The sequence below is a fragment of the Scophthalmus maximus genome, chromosome 22, assembly GCF_022379125.1.
Source record: "Scophthalmus maximus strain ysfricsl-2021 chromosome 22, ASM2237912v1, whole genome shotgun sequence".
NCBI lineage: Eukaryota > Metazoa > Chordata > Actinopteri > Pleuronectiformes > Scophthalmidae > Scophthalmus > Scophthalmus maximus.
This window is the reverse complement of record NC_061536.1, coordinates 11,617,904-11,638,749: the sequence shown is the minus strand read 5'-3', so window position 1 is coordinate 11,638,749 and position 20,846 is coordinate 11,617,904. Positions and strand designations below refer to the sequence as shown.

At 43.3% G+C, this 20,846-nt stretch overlaps 1 protein-coding gene across 1 annotated transcript in view; it reads left to right on the top strand.

Moving 5' to 3' along the window:
- LOC118292442 (dolichyl-diphosphooligosaccharide--protein glycosyltransferase subunit STT3B-like) overlaps positions 1 to 20,846 on the top strand; it is a 63,697-nt gene that overhangs the window by 11,824 nt on the left and 31,027 nt on the right. The window contains exon 2 of the mRNA XM_035621382.2: positions 15,231 to 15,339. Coding sequence (XP_035477275.2) covers positions 15,231 to 15,339 — 109 coding nt within the window. The remainder of the gene's footprint in view (positions 1 to 15,230; positions 15,340 to 20,846) is intronic.

Sequence of the window (20,846 nt, the reverse complement as noted above, 5' to 3'; positions counted from 1 at the left end):
AGTAACTTCTTCTTTTTAAATTCTTTGTGCCATTAAAAAATAAAGCTGTAGTTAATTATCTACAAAGGTCTTGACCCTTAACCACACTGTCTGATGATTCCACCACTTGGAAGATAATAAATCCCCAACTCCATGAAAACGTTTTGGCTGAAGATCTACAGTACGTTGATTCATTTATTTTTACTTTCATCTCCTCGTTGCCGTCCTGCCTCCACCCTCCCAGTCCTTTTGTGTTTGACACCATTATCAAAGACTGCGACATCATCTCTCCCAGACATGTTTCATCTGAACCTGTGACCTTCAAAGCTTGTTTCTTTTTAAGCACATACACACAAGTTAGCGAGATCAAGGAGGATATTTCTGACACTTAAGCAATGAATACAGCTCTGATGATGGCACCCCTCCATTAAAAATGCTCCCAAGCTTCATTGGATTATAAGGACGAGATCATTAGGCACTTGATACGATTTCACTCTGGAGATTTAAGTGACCTCAGTTTTCCGACATCTCCCTTTCAATGCAGCTCCTGCAATTACCACTGTCATTAGGGTTTTCATTTACCATGACTGCTTATCTTGACCTTGAAACATACTTTTTCATCCGAGTGGCAGACTAAGATACTATTCTGTCATTGTCAGGTTTTTTAAAATTTCTTTGGTTTCTTTTATGCGTCTCTGTTCTCGTCCCATGGGGACGTCTTTGTAACTTAGCAGTCAAGTCTTGTTCTCAATCTGTGATCTAACTCCCAGTTGGTCCTCTCAGCAGCCCCACAGTTTCATTTCAAAGCAAGATGAACTTGTGGAGGCCCTGGATCGCCCCGTCACCTGTCATCCCAGTCGCAGAAACCTAGGCCGCGCCCCATTCGGTGGTGTTAAGAAAAGATACTGTATTAACCTTCTGGGTGTTAATATGAGAAGCACTGTTGTCTTTAGACTCCAGGGCAGTTTCTGCTGACTTTGATTGAATGCTTGCCCCCTGCAGTCAGTCAGTCAGTCAGTCAGTCAGTCAGTCAGTCAGTCAGTGTGCCAGTGTGCCAGTGAGGCTGTTAAGGAATTTTTTTTATTTTTAATAATGCTCTTACTGTTGCCATCTGGCACATGATTTGATGTGAGTTCACATGTGATTTGACTGCCAAAATCCATCCATGTTTCTCTCTTTAGATTTTAAATGGCAACAAGGGCTGTTAAAAAAAACACTTTGGTCAATATTTTGGAATGTAGAACATGGAGAAATATTGTATTTTGTTTTGGGATATTTTAGCTGATTCTTTTTAAATGTTTTTCCCCTTTTATGTAGCGCTGACATGATTAGCAAATGATCCAGTCTCTTATTTGTTTTATGTAGGCCAGTTTTTTGGGGGGTCAGGAGAAGGGCCAATAGCCAGACTTGCTTCCAATGAGCAGGTGTCCTAGGACGGAATTGTTCATGGATGGTTGCTTCAAACCAATTTAGATTTTATTCGGACTGGGACAAGTCAGGCCGCTCTGGTCCATCTGAGGTGTTTAGGTTCATTTAATTCAGAATAAGAGTAAATTAACATTAACACCAGAGCTATTACTGAAAATACAGTGTATAGCTACTTCTACCACTTCACTGATAAAAAGGAAGATGGTGCTATTATCTTCAAACAACAGCGTCTGACGTGAGCACAATGCTCGACTCTTTACGAGGTGCTCGGTTGTACGGCCCCGTGACATTAGTCTTGCTGTCCGCATCAGCATCATTCACTTGCAGAGGGAAATCAACAGCACCATTCCCTCTCTTGCATTTCTGGGCTGCAGTTCAATCAGGAGTCTTGGGCTGAGAGCGTCATCTGTCTCTTTCTCTTTCCCCCTTTCCATCACCCACTCTCATCATCTAAACCACACACACCCTGCCTGCAGTTGCTGCAGCTAGAGCTGGCATAATGTCCTTACAACACTCCCAGCGAAGGCTAGGCCCTATTTGATGGGGCCCGCTAGACAAAAGCTGAATTTGGCTGCGAATGAAACACAGTCCCATCTCTCAGGCTCCCTGTAATAGGGTGCTGGATCTGTTTCCCCCCCCTGGCTGGGATTTGGAGATTTGCTACCCAGACAAGAGAGCGGGCGGAAGCCTTTGGTCTCATTCACTACTCCCAACGCTGTCGTGTGCGTGCGTGCGTGCGTGCGTGCGTGCGTGCGTGTGCGTGTGCGTGTGTGTGTGTGTGGCGTTTATATCCAGGATGAGCTCATTGTTGTCTTATGAATTCTCTTTGCCCAGAGACACATTTTCTACTAAGATGCTATCACTGTGCATTTCACACAGATACATTATCTCTTGAGTGGTTGTGCTGCTTGATTTTTATCTTTGCTGAAGTTTCAAAGTCAGATTAGGGCAGAGAGGGCAGTTTTCATCGCGGAGTGGATGATTACTTTTCTGTCCGTGCGGTTTGTGTACAGTAGACACTATACAGGACATTATAGCAGTGCTGACCGCTTGCCTAGAAATGCTTGAAATGCTTAAAGGGGCAGCTAGCGATTTGATTCCAATACATTAGTTGTAAAAAAAATCTGCAAATATTTCAGAGCCCTGGCTCTGTAAATTGAAAACAGAAAATAGTTGTGAGCCACACAATCACTGAGTGTGCAGTTTGTAATCATCACTCCCAGACACCTTAAGAGACGTGCTAGCAAATGACGCTATGGCTCAGGGGTCTTGGCCTCGTGGTGAGCGCGTCGGTCCCCGATACCCGAGGCTTTGGATTCGACGCCCGCTCAGTGCAGTAAAATCATCAACAAAATCGCTTACTGCCCCTTTAATAAGAAAGTTGTGTCGTTGTTAACTCTATGATTTGTTAGTTTAATTAGAGGCAGATGCAGCAACTTGACAGTAATACAAGCACAGTTTGAAGAAGATCCACATTACAGCAACTTGGAAATATGTTTAACTTGCAGGATCTGCAAGAGACTTCTCAGTTCTTCCCTAGTTAGACCAAAATGGGTCACACAACTGTTTTAGTGGGCGCCACATGTCAGGTGCTCCATTTAAAAGAACTACAGTGACCCAGCTCGGACCCTAAGATTTCTCACTGCGCCGTCTCAGTCAGGGGGAATCAAAAATCATCCCCGTGCCGAGTAGCGGTGCACGCAGCGCCGGTATTCTCCATTTTGCCACAAGCGATCCTTCCGTCTGTGCGCTGAAGCCCTGAAGCGAGCAAGCGGTACCATGTCTGGGGTGATATTGAATTGGAGGAACAACAAACGGCTCGTTGTCTTTCCTCTACTGGAAATTACCACAGTCATTTTGCACCCCTCCCCTCCCCGCCACCAAACAAAGCAACGTCCCTCTTCCTTCAGTACAATTATGCAGCCATAGTCACACTTACGAAGCAGTTGCGTTTTCTGTGTTTAACAAATTCCGGATGTCCCCTGGTGATGTCTGTATTCGGCAATGTTGCTCATTAGATTGTGTGGATCATTAAGGGCTGCTACATCAAACAAGTGCTCTCTGGGCTGCACGCGCTGGGCTCATGTTGCCCGTGTTGTCTATGTTCCTCTCTGCTGCTACAAAGGAGACCTGATTTGACAGTGGGTCTTTGAAGCCGTCTTTTCATTTTGTTTCCGTTATTTCCGAGTCTATTAGCAATTAATATGTTAACTGAATTTAGTATGGTGACATTTGTTTTTAATGTTTAAATTCCATCCAAGTAACTGGATAAGAAAAGAGCCTTTAATCGCTTGTTGTTTACACTGAGTCACTGAACTAGTTATGTCTTTGTCGGCATCTTTTGTAAGTGTTAACAATGTATTCTGTCACACTAGTGTTGTCAGGTTGAATCAAATGTTTAATGGAAGGACATGTGAGCCCTAACACAAGTTAAGTATTAGTATCTGTAAATAGAATCGCGGCTTCCATACATTTTCTTGAAATTTTCCGGCCCGGGTTGTATGCGAGAACACAAATGCTTTTCCAGTCAGCCGCTTAGTAAAACTTCCAGAGAATGTCAGTGAGCTCACAAAAGTATATGAGCGAGTGGACGCTACCCAAATGCCTCCCATTGCCTGAATGTTGTGGAAATTGTCGTGTTGCTGTGAACGGGTCTGACTCGGACAATCTCCTGCGTTCTTCACATGTGACTAGCAAACTCCGGAATATGTCTGGACCCAATTTTTTGGACATTTCCCGGTGTTCATGTCTGCAGCTTAATAGTTTTAGCTCGGGCTGTCCCCTTTTTCCAAATATCAAGTTAGACTGAAAAACAATCCATTTGGATTATCGGAAAATTGGAAAAGTGGCCATTATTTTCTATTTAAGGAGCTGAGTGTCTTTCCCCGGAAAATTCATTTTAACTAACCAGTTAAGGCAAAAATCTCTTCATTTTCATGAAAGGAAAAAAAAAAGCTTATACCCCGAGCTAGCTAGTTAGTTGGATAGATACAGCAGGTCGCACGGACTTCATCTGTCTGTGCTCTTTACGCTCCGAAGAGGCTATATGATTTGGGAATTTATAGGTCTTCAAAGACTCCCCCGTGGAAGGATGAAACATTGCATTGTCACAACTTATAGAGAAAAGGGAGCGCGGGAGAGAAAAGCACTTTCCTTTGTTCTCATCCATTATCCCATAGCTATAGAATATGAAATGTTGGAGGCAGCAATGTGTTGGGATATAATGACAAAGGGACCACAGTGGTGCATAAGACGGCATATAATTACTCAGCCCTGGCAGTAAATCTTGACCCCTTGGGATTTCGGAGAGCAAAGTGACAAGCCCATTCATGCAGATATGGCAGCTCCGGGGCACCAGCCACTTGTGTCACGATGTAGGCACACTGTCTTAATGATTGCCAAGTTTGCAGCGAGGGGAGGGGTTGTATAAAATGTTCAGTATCTTCTTGACTGGAGTGTGATTGAGCGTCACGCACTGATGTTCAAGCCAACGAGGCGTAAATGTCTTAACCGCCTTTCTCTACCGTCTCTTAGTGACTCTCCAGCTCGTAGTAAAGGCATTATGCTCGAACACAGAGCAATAACAACGTTTCGTCCAGGGGAATCAGTTGTAGGTAGCGTAGACGGTATAATTGTCCACAACTTTTTTTAACATCCACTTTAATGGTTTCGTTTCTGACCATTGTGGTGTCTTAATGAAGCCCCCAGTTGGACCCCCTCCCCCCTTTAGTGCAGCAAGTGGATGTTTAGATGAAGAGAAGGTGATTTTTAAAGCTGTAGATGGCTGTGGGCAGCCAGTTTACCCTCACTGCAGGATTTTAAGCCTAGAGCCCCACAGGGGGGGATTTGGTATGCTTTTTGTTTGTTTAAAACATTACAGCCTTTTAAGTAGAGTCCATTCCCTTTTGTAGTCAGGATATTTTGAGGGCAAGGAGCTGTACACGTCTTTTGATTTCCTTACACCTCGTCTAGCCAACCCCCCCTCCCCCTCAAATCATGATGAGACATCCCGACATGATTTCTTTCGCTCGTGACTTCAATAGAGATCTCAGTCTGTAATGATTGGGCCTGTAATTATTGCTGCTCCTGTTGCTCTGTGTTTGTGTTTGTGATATCCAATTGATTAGCCCCTAGTTATGACAACAAAGCTCTTTGTGTGCCAGAAATTGCCCCCCCCCCCCTTTTTTTTTTCTGGGATTCGCTGCTGCCTGCTGTTCCTGCCTGCTCTCCCAGTGCCTTCCCTGTTTTTGTTCGATGGTAACAGTGGGTTTTGATAAAAGAGAATCCTCTGCCCCAGTGGACTCTTTTGCTAAATGTAGAATTGGCATGCCTTTCATCCATTCCCTTTGATTCACGAGCTGCAGTTTGAGTTTGCAGCGACTTTAGCTTTTGGGAATGTCACATTTTCTTATTCCCCCTCCTTACCTTTGAAATTGCCAGGGAGCACAGATCCTTAGTTGCCTTTGAATTGCTCTTGTGTCAAAGACGTTTAGCGTAATTCTAAATCTGGGATTGTGTATAGTTTAGTCACCTGAAGGACTGGCATGGCAAATTTGGTTGAGGAAAACTGGATGAGACAAGTTTGAATTCCCTTAACACTTAACAGTAGATGCCCTTAAACAAAACGACTGCTTCTTGGTAGCCAACAGAGACGAGATGTCTTGAACAAACCATTTATATATTATCATCTTTTTAATTTACTTGTCTTACGTGTTAGCAATGAGTTGCTTATTAACTTATCCGCCAGCCCATAATTATCATTCATTTGGAGTCGTGCCTCTGACCATCTGGCAAATGTAAATTAAATGTTTCACAATTTTAGCTAAGTTTTTGTTCTCCACCATCTCCTGTGGCCCTTTGGTTGATAAATGCCAAATGCGCCCAATTCCTGTTTTGCCGATCCATCGTACGAGCTTAAACATTTGTCATTATGACAGCGTCTTGGGAAATTACCTTCGAGGGGCGAGGTTTCGAAGGAGACGGTGGACTCAAAATTGTAGTCTCAAAGCAAACAAATTGTGCCAATGTGGCAACATTTTTGATTTGAAACCAGGTGAAATGGCTGTTTTGTGAAGTAATAACGCGAGGTATCACTCAGTTGTACTGCTTGTATTGGTACCACTTCTGATTGTTGGCTAGCGAACCAGCTTGGAGTCGCTACTCTTTCTTTTGTGAGTGACTAAGAGGTAAAATCAGGTTTCCTCGACCAGTCGAGGTGTTTCGAAAAACTCCAGCCCCAACCCTACTGTGTTGACCAGCTATAACATATTTTTGGTGCTGTGCAGGTAGTGTACAGTGAGGTTTTTAAAAGCTTTTTTCACTGACAGCAGCTACTGTGGCAGAAAAGATGTCTTGTGAGAGTGAAGCGAATCAGTGAAGTAGCAGGCAGACGGAAAAGACAATGAGCTCATTATGAAGCTACGTAAAGCCAAGGGGAGCTGCACATTCCGGAAATAATTCTCCCTTTTATACGCTTATTTTATTTCCACATTGTCATTTCATATACTGTGTGTGTATATATATATATATATATATATATATATATATATATGTCTGCTTTTAAACCATGAATTAAATCAGCAGCAACAATCATCTTCAATTTTGACAGGCCTCAGACAGCATTTAAATATTTATTAATGAAAATAGTTCTCTACCATTTAACTTCACCATCCACTCACCAGAAGATTACACGGCCTCCAGTATTGACCGTCTCTGCCCCGCATGTCCCCTGCAATCTTTAATTGTCTCCACCGATTTAACACTGATCTGCTTCCGTTTGGTCCCTTGGAGGCGGGAATCTATTATCGACTTAGTAAAGTGAAGTGTCATGGGCTTAAAATATACGGTATCGGAATGGCTTTCGCTAGTGGACCTTTTCATCACACAGAATGATTATAGGTTTATTGGCATTGGCAGTACTTACACTTGAGGTGTATTTTCTTTACTTTGACATATGTGGCAAAGTCAAAACTGTCAGCATGTGCTCTTCTTTGTGCTTGCTTTTAATCTCGAACCATGTTTCTGATTTGCCCTCTGGCATCCATGAGGCGTGCAGCAACTGTCACACTAACATCTGTTTCGATTGAAGCTCACTCATCAGTTGTCAATCCTACAATTCATCCATCAGGATCATTCGGAGCTTTCCTTCGGAAGAGTCATATATGACTCTGGTTAGCTACATTTCTCAAAACAGAATTGTTGTTTTTTTATAAAGATCACAGATTTCTCCCAGAAATCTTAAGTCTTTTGCAAAGAAAATGCTGCAGTTCATCAGTTAGTTGAAGAGCTGACATTTTGTTTATGTGAGCCGTGCAAAAATATTATAATGCATTCAAAATGTAAATGCTGAAAGCCAAAACTTTGGCTCTGCAAGAATTCATGTATTTTTGAAAGATCAATATAAAATTTCTTGTTGCAGAGTGATATTTCAGCTTCCCTCTGAATCGTGCCCTTTACAGAGGGAGATGCAAAGATGACCCAAATACGTTTAGTAAATCAGCAGGGAAATTTCATATTGACCATCCATTGGAGGGGATTAAAACATGAATGCTTTTGCTTATTTTGGTCCACAATTCCTGGTCCTGTCCATGTGCACACAGGGATGATCTTGGGAAATTGGAAGCTAAGCTGTCAGTGTGTATGTGGGGAAGATTCAGAGTATTACAGCCCACACTAGGAAAAGCTTTGAACCATACACAGGAATATTAAGGCTGTGACAGGAACTACTTCTCTTCTTGGTATGTTGTGGTTCGGATTTGCACACTATCACTATCTAAGAGTACAACGTGTCAGTGGGGCTGCCTGATCTTTTTATACCCCCCATCCAACCCTACGAATACTCTCTGCACAGTTATCGCTGTGGTGTTAAACCATTAATCGTTTGGGTTTTGGGTTACTCATCTTTCTTCTGTAATTACTGATCAATACCAACCAAGCCGTAGTTGGATAATTGTATGCCACACACAGCCACCTCTGTATTGTGTTATTGGACACAGCAAGCACAGTCGCCTCATGGTTTTTGTCATTGATGGATTTCCAGCACACAGCCTGGAGTTTTGCGAGTGCTGATAATCTCGACCTAGCCTATTGGTGCCCAGCCCCGTCTCTGTTTGTTCTCTTTGTTCCCACAACACATTGTCCAGATGCTTTTCTAAATGAAGCTATTCCCACATCATGTGCTTAGATTATTTTCAGAAGAAATTTCTCTCCTTGTTCTCTTTTGCATCTTGACCCCAAAAAAGGAGGCCCCTGCACGATGAGTGTGTTCCATTTCTGTCGTGATAGACGAGGAAGCATTTTTTTAAGGCTGTGGGATATGTTGTGATATTACTTGTTTTCATGTAGGGAACAGAGAGACAAAAATTCTGCCCCTATTGTCTGTATGAAATGTTGTGCCAAACCATCAATCAGATGTGTTACAGGATTAAGTGACAACTTTGACTCGCTGGTGGCGCCAGAAGAAAGGTCACCGTATCAACAAAGTATTGAGGAGGAACGAGTCACACCACACCGCAAAACAGGGCTACTTCTCACACCCTCTGTAGATGTCATTCATCCACAGTAGATAGAAATGTTCTGGTTGTAGGTTTGTGTCTCATTGGACTCAGTTGACCAGGCTCATTCTCAAAGAGTTGGACACTATTTTACATCCTTGCCTCCGTTTCAGAGCTGCTCCTGCTGCATGCATGATCACCGTGCATCCTCGACCCTGTTTGGATAATGTATTATTCAATGCTTCTCCTCGCCTGCATAATGCTTGTGTAAGCAACTTGTCTAGCTTGGCTAAGGAAATAGCCTAATTTAAGATCGATTGTTATGTTGGACCCACGGGGCATTGTTAGTCTCTGCCGATTGTGATGGGTATTGCCAAGCTGTTTTTTTTTTCCACACAGGTGTGAATGATAACCTGTGTGTCTGTGAAAACATAATGAGGATGTCAATAGCAGTGACTCGACTCCTTTGTAACGCTGCAAATTAGGAATATGTGGAGCCCACTGGCTGATTGAGACCGTGAAACTCCCAACTTTTTGTTTTAACACATAAGAAGCAGGAAGTACTTGTACATGTTTGCTTTTATGATAAGCGATATATTCACAGAAAAGCAAGTCTATCACACTGTGCTCCATTTCAGAATTGAACAATGCAGCTCCCCACAGCCTTGTGTAACGCGTATCACCCAGACTCCTTTTTTATGTGTGGTTCTTTATCTCGACTGTCAAAATGCGTAGGTATTGGTGCAAATAAACAACGCCAGTGTATTTTGCTATTCAGTGTCTAATGGTCCCAGTTAGGGCCAGAGTAATGTGAATTGAAGTTGCTCCCGTGGGGAAGTCAATATTTGTGCCACTGTGTCGCTTTATTTCCCAGTGCATCGTCATTTTTCAATTTTCATTCATTCGTTTTTCGACAGGCAGCAGTTTGTGCTGTTTGCATATTGACACAGTGATCTTAACCATCTGTTTGTGTTTCCATTGCCAGCTGGTTAATTCTGAGAAGTTTTGATTGGAGAGCCATTCCTTTGTACCAACTTATTTCTAAAGACTGTTCAAAAAACATATTTAATCAGCTCAATATTGTGATTGAAATTCGTACATTGATTGTTTCTGCTGTTTTGTCGTACAGTTCTCAGTATGTCCTACATAGTGCACATTTATTTTTGTTAACGCTGCCCTGTTTCATTAAATTTGGATTCCCATGGCTGTGGGCACTGTAGTCTTTTTCTCTTCAAACAGTATTTACTGTCCTTGGGAGGGTATAGAAGGTTATATGCTACTGCTGAGACATGCGACGTCCCCCTCCATTTATTTCGACCTGCTCTTGTCCATGTAGTCACCCTGACTTCAACAGGAAGACAGGAACCCCTATAGGCTTCACTCACACCCACACCCAACCTCTACGTGACCGCAAACAAATCACTTCATTATAATGCATGCTGGACGATATCTGTATGGTAAAAACAACTGCTGATATATAACCTATGTCGATGTCAGAAAATGATAAAAATGTGCCTGTTGTTATTTCCCAAAAGAACAAGACGATACTGTATATTCAAATGCCTGTTTTCTTCACCAAGAAAATCCATAATGCAAAAATATTCTGTTCACAATTAGATATGTTATTGAAAAGTCAAAAGTATTGCCTAATTTACAAATGCATGGCTCTTCCTGGACCCTTTCTATTTCTAAAGACGAGCTCTGCACTCAATATTCAGCAGGAAGAATTATTACTGCAATGTCAGAAAGTGTTCAAACAATAAAATTAGGATAATTATCTTTTCTTTCCTCTTTAGGATTTTTGGGAATGGTCGACCTGGCAGAGTAATTAGCTCTATATTTAGCATTTATTTCCCATTGATATTGTTCTCGTGTTCTTTTGCTTCTCCAGTTTGTGTAAACAACTCTACATCAACTGACACGGGGCCACATTCAACCTACCGTGTATTCTGGCGGGGCCAGTAATCACTGCCTATATTTAATTTCACGTCTAGCAAGTCGTGTTGCAGCATGTGCACATTGCACAATATAACCAGCACACATCCCACAGAATGCTGTAACGTTACTCACACACCTCCACCTTCAAACAAAGTTTAGCCTCATCTTGTCAGGTGATGTCAGGAATCCTGGACATGCTATTAAAGCGGTGGCAGGTGTCCAGCAAGCCTGTGGCCCAGCCCACAAAAGTCAACCCCTTCTTCACCTAAGGACCCCTCTTTTCATGGCGCACCGTTTGATGAGATGCCACGTGTTGCGCTCCTTTCATTAAAGTCTCGGAGATGATCAAACCTGCCGTATCTGATGTGTGCAGCTCACATTTCTTCCTGGGTCCCCCAAGCCCGGCTCTCATTTACAGGTTATTCATTCAGACTTTGAGCAGAGGTGGCTAATTAGTCAAGCTGGTGATTACACCCCTGGAACCCTAAGTCTATTTTGACGTTCGCCACATTGAGAACCAGTTGGGGGGAAAAGCAATGATGCATCTGATTATATAGTTGGTACAGAATGAGGCATCGCTGGCTTGTAAACAGCAATGGATCCCACTTAGTCATGCTGTTGATGATGGCCCCCGTCTCAACAGGAATCTGGTAATCAGTGAAACGGACCTTGATTAAAATGAATCATGACGCCTGCAGGGGGCCTCCAGTGATCTAAAGTGCACAATATGCCACTCGTAATCGCACTTTTTTGGGGGGGTTTTTTGCTTTGAGATATTATGTCAGGAGTTGATATAGGGGCCCGTTCCTCCCGTCATCTTCCTAGCGATGAATCCAGGAGTGTCTTTGTGGTGTAAAAGGTGTGTTGCTCGGTTGCCAGTGGTTGGAGGTGCTGCAGTGGCATCACTAGTAATCATGTGCTCCGTCGCTTGGGACCATATTGGCAGCTGTGCATTAAATTGCTAATGTGCCTGGCAAAAGCTACATTATCCGCACCATCAAAGTGACAAGGGCGGGGGATAAAGCACAGTGCTTGGCTCTCCATGAGATCATTGGAAAATGGGTTCTGTGGAGAAGGATTGGCAGTGTCCAAAAGTTGTCTTTTTTCAATCATATTTTCTGTGAATTCGCTTTGTTTTCGCCTCGCTGATTCGACTGCGCCGGAACGACGAGGAAGAAGTGGCCGGCCAATTCCACCTGCATCGGGAGTCCCACTGCGGTTCAGCTCTCCCACAGCTGGCTGCCACTGGAGCTTCGCTCTCGGTAACACTGGGGGTCTTTGCACTCCGCAGTATCTAAGGAAACAGACTCGCTCACTGAAAGAACTGCCTGGTTTCCCATCTGTGGATTGAAAGCGGTGTGATTGTCTTGTATAGCATTCTATGTTTATGCTTTTTTAGGATGGGAGAACTAATTTATAATGGAAGTTACTTCATTTATTTTAATGACTTATTTAATTTGAGATTCATTTTACCGTCACCACAATTGAGATGCATGTATATTCGTGACTCTTGTTCCCGCTGGACAGTGTTTTTGTCCTTGTCTGTCCTGCACCCACACTCAGGCCCCTCAGGCCTCATGTTGTTCAGTAATGTGATATAATTGTCTGAGGAGCCACAGGAATAAACTCTCATGTCAGCGCCTCAATAGCTTTTCAAGATCACTTCAAGAGGAACTGTGCTGTTTAAAAAAAAAAAAAAAAAATTTGCATCGTATTTTTATTTCTTTCGCCATGTTTTCATCCAAAGCATCAAGCAGATGTCACATCTAATTTCTGATCGCTTCAGTGCTATTGACTCTGCTGTCAACACAAAATAAGAGCTATGTTGCGTTCCTGGACAATTAAGATATTGGAATTTGTGTAGTTTTCAGTGCAACTTGTCAAAATCTTGACAGCGGGTAAATCTGCATGTAAATCACCAATACAACATACAATATTTCATATAATCGCTGTCACATGCCAAGAAGCAGTGTAAAAAAGTGGCAATCCGCCGTGATCTCCCATTGGTTTGTGAGCTGCCATTTTGAAGCCTTCAGTTAAGGATTTTGGTCAGCGCCATCTTGGTTTAAAAAAAACCCAGAGGTAACCATATTTGGAAGAGCAGGGGGTGGAGCCTGACTGAGAGCACATACACCTGCAACCATTGGATGGTACTATCTATCAATCACGCTGTTTCCACGCTCCAATACATACTGTGCTTTATCAATATCAACAATTTACAAAAATGTCTTTATGCTGTATTGAAGAAGATTACGGGTTCCAGGCACTTCCATATTCATGATTACGCCCATTTTTTATATACAGTCAATGCTTAAAACTGCCGGAGAAGTGAAGATGTACCGTAAAGTTGGAACTGGTTACCATGGAGTTGAGGATGGACACAAGAGGATCAGTCCTCATTATTGACTTTGAAGTGACTGGCCACCGCATGTTGCTGGGGGAAAAGAGCCAAGATGGGAGGCACTGAGTGATGGAGGAGAGCTCTGGCTTCAGGTGCAGTGCGGAGGCTGCAGAAATACAGAGCACCTTGTGATGATTAATGAGCTCCACCTCCTGCCAGCGTGTTTAAACACACTCTCCTGATCATGAGTGTAAGCTGCCCACACTTAAGCGACTTTGTGATGACACTGCTGCCTTTGGCATTGTCTGACTTGCATCCAACAAACACACACACACACACACACACACGCAATCCATGCTGAAACTCGAGCTGTGCGGTGATTTGGTTTTGGGCCGGCATCGCACTCGTCACCTGTGCTTTTTCTGAGGCCATACTTTTTTGTGTGTGGCTTGTGTGTATGGGTGAGTGAGTTGGCACTCATTTCCAGGCCTTGTCAGTACAACTTTATTTGCTCATAATCACCTCTACTAAGCAGGTTATGTGTTGGTCCCATTTCATTGTTAGTATTTTAGGGTTGTAGAGGTTTTAAATGAAGTTTGCAGAATATTAGACCAGATGCAGTCCAGCAAAGTAAAGGTAGCGTAACAATGCAAAATGTTTAACTATTAACCGTATTTTGATGCAGGTCCAGATTTGGACGCAAGCTTCTAAATGTTTGCTATTTTCCGAATAGCAAGACTGTGGACAACATGAGCAAAATCATTTCATATCTATATACAGATGCATATTGTTACATACTGTATATTTATTCCCGCCTGAGTAAATTGGGGCCGTGTCTTTTGCAGCTACAAGCTGAAACGGCAGCCGTTACCTCCTTCCATCCCCACGACTCTTCGCCGCGCGTTGTCGCGAGGCAAAAGCCTCTTGCAGTGTCTGAGTCTGTGGTTTATTTCACTCGTCTGGCCCTCGTTCGTCGTCTCCCTCCATGTTGTTTGACGTGATTCTTCTTGCGTAGGTGCAAAGGGAGGTTAGTTGTGTTTTGAGTCTGTTGTGGGGATTTGAAGATCCACATAAATGCAAATCCACAGCGTCGGCAAACTCAGCCCACTATTGCTGCAGCACACCAACCGTGCATGTATGGCTTTGTGTTATTTGCTGGCATCACAGGCTCCCCTTTGTCACCTCACCTTTTGTTGGTTGACAGCATTGTTATACTTGATATAATATGAATCAAAGCACCTCTCTGAAGAGCTTATTAGTCCTGTCTGGTGTACTGCACATGCCTATTAGACACAGCCAGAACATGAAATTGTCTTTTTAAGTTTTGCTGTAGCTTCTCTGTGCATGAGGTGTCTTATATGAGGGATATGCGTCTCTGAACATACCATAAAAGAAGCCCACGTTAACAAGCTGTGTAGTGGGAAAAGGTGCCTCTGACAATTTACTGAACACTTGCGTCATCCTCTTTGGCAGCCATCCTCTCAACACTGTCAGCTCTTTCGTTCCGCTTCTTGACAGTGCTCCAAACCGCTCGGCTTACCACAGCTACACTGTGAATCAAGGCATGTGTTCGCAGCGATATTCCTTATATTTATTCTTAGGTTTCTTCTTTTTTTGTTGTCGTTGATATTTCTCTGTTCCAGCACCCACACCCATTTCATGCCTTTGTCACCTCGGCACAAGCGAGCGGTTGCAGTTGGAATTATCTGTCCAATAAAGTGGGCTTTGTTTCAGAAAAATGCCACAATATGTGTTTGGATTTGTTGGCGTGAGTTCAAAAGCTCACACGGCGAACTGGGGCTTTATCTTCCCTTCTCTAACGAGGCAGCGTCTCTGCAGCTCACCCATCCCTCCTGCCTTCTGAAAACCTCAAAATGAAATGACCCATTCTTCCCCAGAGTTAAACTGTTATTTTTTCTCTGTCAATAGCCGTAACAATTTGTCAAAATATGGTCTATAAATGGAAATACATATTTTTTTTACTGTGTAATTGTTTTCTTTTTACCATCCACTGAGCTATCCCTCTTCTTGTTTTCCTCCCTTTGCTTCAGGTTCAACTACAGATCAACACATCATCTCACCACAAATGGCTTCTACGAGTTCCTCAACTGGTTCGATGAAAGGGCCTGGTACCCATTGGGCAGGATCGTCGGTGGCACAGTAAGTCTTTGATTCATTGTTAGTCGTCTCTACGGTGTCGTTAGTGGAACGAGAATTCAGTCGCGGACGTCGTCATTGTCAAAATAAGGTTTCCTCATGGTTGAATAGGCTGACGGCAACACATGAAGAAATGTGAGTGGTGGTTTGCACATTTTAAGAAAAGGCTGGAAAGAAAAAAAATGGTGCTCTTGCGGTATTGCACTGCTCGGCCTCTCTCGGTGGGCTTATGCAAAGGTGCTGATAAGGAGGCTCCAGCTGACTGCTGCCTCCTGGACGGTGGCCCATTCGGTGTCTTGCAGGGGAAGCATTTTTAAGAATATGAAATGCTGAGGCCACTGGCATAAAACCTGTTTGCCAGCATTAGAGATGTAGCAGTCAAAACTGTTTTTGTAACGACTCTATCAAGGTTTGTCCTTGATAATTTTCCTGATTCAATCAAGGCGAGTTTCCCATTCGGTCATCTATGAATTACTTTGCAAATTGTGTCTGATGATGTGCAGCTGCTGTCTTAATCAGAGTGCAACCCGCAGTTTGAAGTGGTTTGTTATGCACCACAATATGAAGTGTTTGCTCTGAGAATCAAGTTCCTCTGCCAGGGAGACAAAATAAAAAGTCTGATCAGGAAACCTCCTACACATCGTCCCCATGGAGATGGTCAAGACCCAGAGCACGCTGGAGGGATTTCACACACACGCCTGGGGAATGGATCCCCCAGGAGGCCCTGCCTGGGAAGAAGGAACTCTGAAGTACCTTGGCTTGGTGACTGACCTGGTTAACAAAATATTGTAAGGTTGGAAGAAGTTTTTTTTTTTTTAAAGCTACATGGCAGGAGATCACCGAGTCTGCAGCCTACCAATTCTTTTTATATTTGAAAAATAACAAGATCGGCCTCAGTGTAACACCAAACCGACCCATTGGTAATTACAGTCAGGCATCAAATGATGCTTAAAATCATACTTCAATCATGTCAAAGTACTGAGGGATATGTAGGAATGGAAAAGAATCAGATATCTGTAATATATGCTGTGAATAAGGGCTGGAATAATGAATCGAAAATTGAAATTATGGCCAAGCGCAATAATCTGATCGCAGGAGCAGCATAGGTTTCCATAAAGGGTAAAATATTCTTGTAATGCTACAAAACATTTTCTCCAGACGTTTTTTTTCACAAAAAATGAAATGCAAATTTTTCTTTTCCATTGACTCGCATGCAATCACAATATTTGTTAAGATTATCGAGATACAATTGTTTTTTTATCATTCTGCCTCATTGTTAAAATTCATGAGCACCTGGGGGTTCGGTCCTAGATATTGATTTGTTGTCAGTGTTTATACCCTAATAAGTGATGAATTGAAGTATATTTGAAGTAGATCTTCAGTCTGTCGTTGTGCATGTGCTGGTAGCCTGGGGTTACCTGGGGTCAGGCAGTGATACCGTAGAGCCTCCGCTGGGCAGCGAGGGGTCACTATACAGGAGCAACAATGAGCTTTTAACTTGACAGACCCCTCTGAGCCGCCACCGCCTCCCCGTCTACCTGCAGCACTGACTTTTGTGAAACATTGACCCAAACGCAACGTGCTGATTCCACGCAATTTATCTTGCACTTCCCTGACCACCCCCCTCCTCTGTGCGTCTCTTACCCCGACCTCATCTTCCCGACTCCGGCTTCCAGTGAAGGCTGAATACTGTGTGAGTAAAATACCTCTGGCCTATCCGTCTCCCTCTCGTCTTTAACAACTCCACCTGCCTCCCTTTCTCTCGACCGAGCTTCGCGGACCCAACAGGGTTGCCCTCGGTGCTGTAATTGCACCGGCTAATGATGCATCAGGACTACATAATCCTGGCCCTCCGTGTCGGATAAATGTGGAAATGTCTCCCAACATGTTTCCATTATTGGGTCCAGCTGAGAGGGGAGAGGCAGCGCCTGCTCTTTCTCTTCTCACTCGTTCTTTCTTCGCCGTTTCCCGCGCTGTGTTAACTCAGTCCTGCAGGTTGATTTGAACGTTTCCTCTGCATCTGTTCAGACAGCGAGGCGTGTTAATGCTGCGCATTGCTATTAGACGCTGTTATCGTTACAGCGCCGAGCAGCTGGTGCAGGGCAGGAGCCGTAGCTACTCTACATTCAAATGCCGGAATGTAGTATTCACTGTTGAACGGGAGACCCAAAGGCCCAGGAATCCAAAACCCATCCATCAGCATTCATCCGTCATAAGCAATTACCATCAACTACTGGTAATCGCATATGACAAGCCTGGCTTATAATAATGGATGTGCTGGTTCCGTTACAGCACATTGATGCTTGGTCTAGGCCTTGTACCCGCAGGGTGGAGGCTGAAGCTCATGATTAAAGTGGTAATCGGAATTGGAAGGCCGTATAGTTTTTGGGCTAATTTTCATGACATTTACAAGATTCCTGGGCCGCACAACGCACCGGCGTCTGCATACAAATAAGGACCCGCAGCTCACATCCTTCCTCTGTACACTTGGCATTTCTCGAATGAAAGACTAAAAAAACAAAAAAAAACATCAAACAACTGCAGAATCATTTGCACACGGTTCATTTGAAGCAGATGAATGTGACTTGTGCAGATCTCGTCTGAACCTCGATCATCCAGGTCGTGAAGGAGAGGGTGAAACATCTTTAAAGAAACCTCAAAAAAGTCCAGTTGCTTTTGTATAGCACTTAAAATTCTTCCTTTCTTTTCAGTGGATCATTACTTTAAATATTTTAATTGGCTCAGCAGACTTCCCCTCAAGCTAGACCAATATGCAAATAGGGAACGTATGAGATCGTGCACTGTAGCACAGCTGGGGTTCTGTGTGAGGTACAAAGACAAATGGGTGATGTGTAGAACTGTAGATAATTTCCCTTTATGAACATTAACTGTGAAGCTTTGAACAACAACCCCTCGCTGCCATAAAGTACTACATTTATCTCAGATTAAACTTTATGGTCTTCTCAGCAAAGACTGAGAAGTTGCTTTGAGGCAGCAGCGATTAAGACGGCTTCATCAGGCAGCTTGCAGAACTGGTAAAAGCAGGAATACTAATGCACAATGAACCAATATACGATGACTAAAAAAGACATATAATCTTGAAAAGTATAACAGAGAGGCCTACCAGTATGATGTCGGATGCCCTTTTCTGACGGTGTTAAACTGAGCAGTTGAGAGCGATTTCAGTGGGTATCATTTGGGGAGTGATTTTCCTGGCCAAGTTATCGTCTCTCAGCAATTACAAAGCACCTACGGAGTTCGTGTTGTCCTTGCAACGTGCGTTGTTACTTTGAAAGAATGTCAGCGGAGGAATATTTCCACACCAGTGCCACAAAGACAAATTACTCCTTTCTTTTATTCGGGATGCTAAAGGATGATACTGTAGGGGAAAAGCTGAACACAAATGAAACTACCATCCACAGGAACCAATGTGTTGTTTTATTTGCCGCTTAACTAACCTAATTACCTCCGTCAGGGAATGTTACGCTTTAACCGCCGTTGGTTTGTTTGTCAGCAGGATTACGCAAAATAACTACTGAACAAATTTCCATAAAACTTGGTGGAAGGATCGGACATGGGCCAAGAAAGAACCCATTAAATTAAATCCAGGATTAGCGGCAGGTCGAGATAGGACGTTGTTTTTGAGTGTGTGCTGTTGAGCCTTGTTGGGCGCAGGTGTGCATTGTACTGAGTGACATTATAGTTGAAGTAATTTAAATGAGCCATAGAGGCATTCTCTGTATACTCAAATGACTGGTATCAGGCTAGTTTTGTGTGTGTAACCTCAGATTAATATAGATAATTTCTATGTACCATAGAGATCCATAGTTGTCCAAAACCTATTGTTACATGTCAATGAGCCCCACCATTGCATTTGGTCCCATTTCTTACCATAAGCATCATCATGTTGGTTTATTTTGAGTCAATCTCAAAAAACGTAAAAATACTCCAACAGGAGAAAATAGTTCTCAATAAATTAAGTGTTTACTCCCGCTTGAGAAATGTTTGCTAAAAACACGTGTCCAGCTCTTTTGGGAAACTGCTGTGGCTTTTTTTTTATTCCTGTGACGGTATCTTTAAAGTTTTTGTATCGCCATTACGCCGACAGCCCCAGAAAAAGGTAGAAAAGTCAAAGTATTGAGAGAAAGACTAAGGAGACTAATTCATTGTTTTCATTATGCGATTAAACATATATTAAAAAATATCTTATTCCTGAAGTCTGTTGTAGCCCACAGAGGAAGAAGCATAGTGCCAGATGGAAAGTCACTCTCTGCCTTATGGAGTTAGCTGGCCCTTCAGTAGCAGGTGGGCGGGTCATTCTCCTGGCCACACTAAATGCAAATGTATTTCTATAAAATGCAAATCTATGCAAAACGGAGCAAGTTTCAGCAACTGATGCGCAGAGGAGATCTGACAGCTACTGCAGAGGCTCGACCTGCTGGCTCAGCGATGGATCTGTGTCATTTTCACACCTTTTACCTGAAAGCCTGAAAATGGCTCGACGAGAGGCTTGGATGGCACTCGTTGTCGGAACAATGTGATGCTTTGCTCAGAGGCACCACGACTGCCCTCGCTGGAGTAACAAATGGCCGCGCTCTGATGCGTTGCATGGCTGAGCCAGATCATTTTCAAAAGCATGAACAGGCTTCAGGGAAGAAGGGTGTTCTAGCCAACTCCTACACTGCGTTGGAAATCATAAAATTAATGTGTGAGAGGTCTGATTTGCATCCAGCGTATGCTTTTAAAGCATGCAGGGTTGTGGACGAGCAAGCGGGTTCATCCCAGATTAGCGCAGCTTGTTTCAAAGCCAAAATCCACGGAAAGTCGTTAAGATAAACGAAACTCCATGGTAGGTAATGAATTGCAAGCTTCTCTCGTCTTCCTGTTTTCCTCTGTCTTGACATTTTTTCAGCATCAGGCTTCATCCGTGCTACTACGCCATCGTGAAACTGAAAATATCTCCATCCACCCAAGCGTTTTAGATACGTATCAGTATAAATCCTTGACTATACTAACGCACCTGAAAACGTATATCAAGTGGCCATTCACACATAAAAACAGGAAGCAGATGTCTACTCTGTTCTGTAATCTGTCGATTACTTAATTACAGAAATCACTGGTGCGACGAGGAGGACGAACTAGTACTTAAACGTAACATTTACAACGTTAGTTGAGGCGTGAGTGATGAGAACCGAGCAGGTATCGAATACATGTGACTGTGTGGTTTCCAAATTTTTGCCCATCCATACCACAAGGAAGCCCCGGATTTTTCAAACTGAAACGGGGCGAGCAGCGTTTCCAAACGTTTCCATTGTAAGTGCTCGATTACTACGGAGTAGTGTTGGACGGCAGGCGTAAACAGTGATGTGGATGTAGCCTCAGTCTCCTCTCTCTTACCGCGTGGTGGTGTGTGAGCACTCCTGCTGCAGGTGGAATTCATAAAAACCACCTTTGCTTCGAGGGCAGCGGTCGAGACTCTCATCTGTTGGACTCCACCTTTTAGCCCTCGG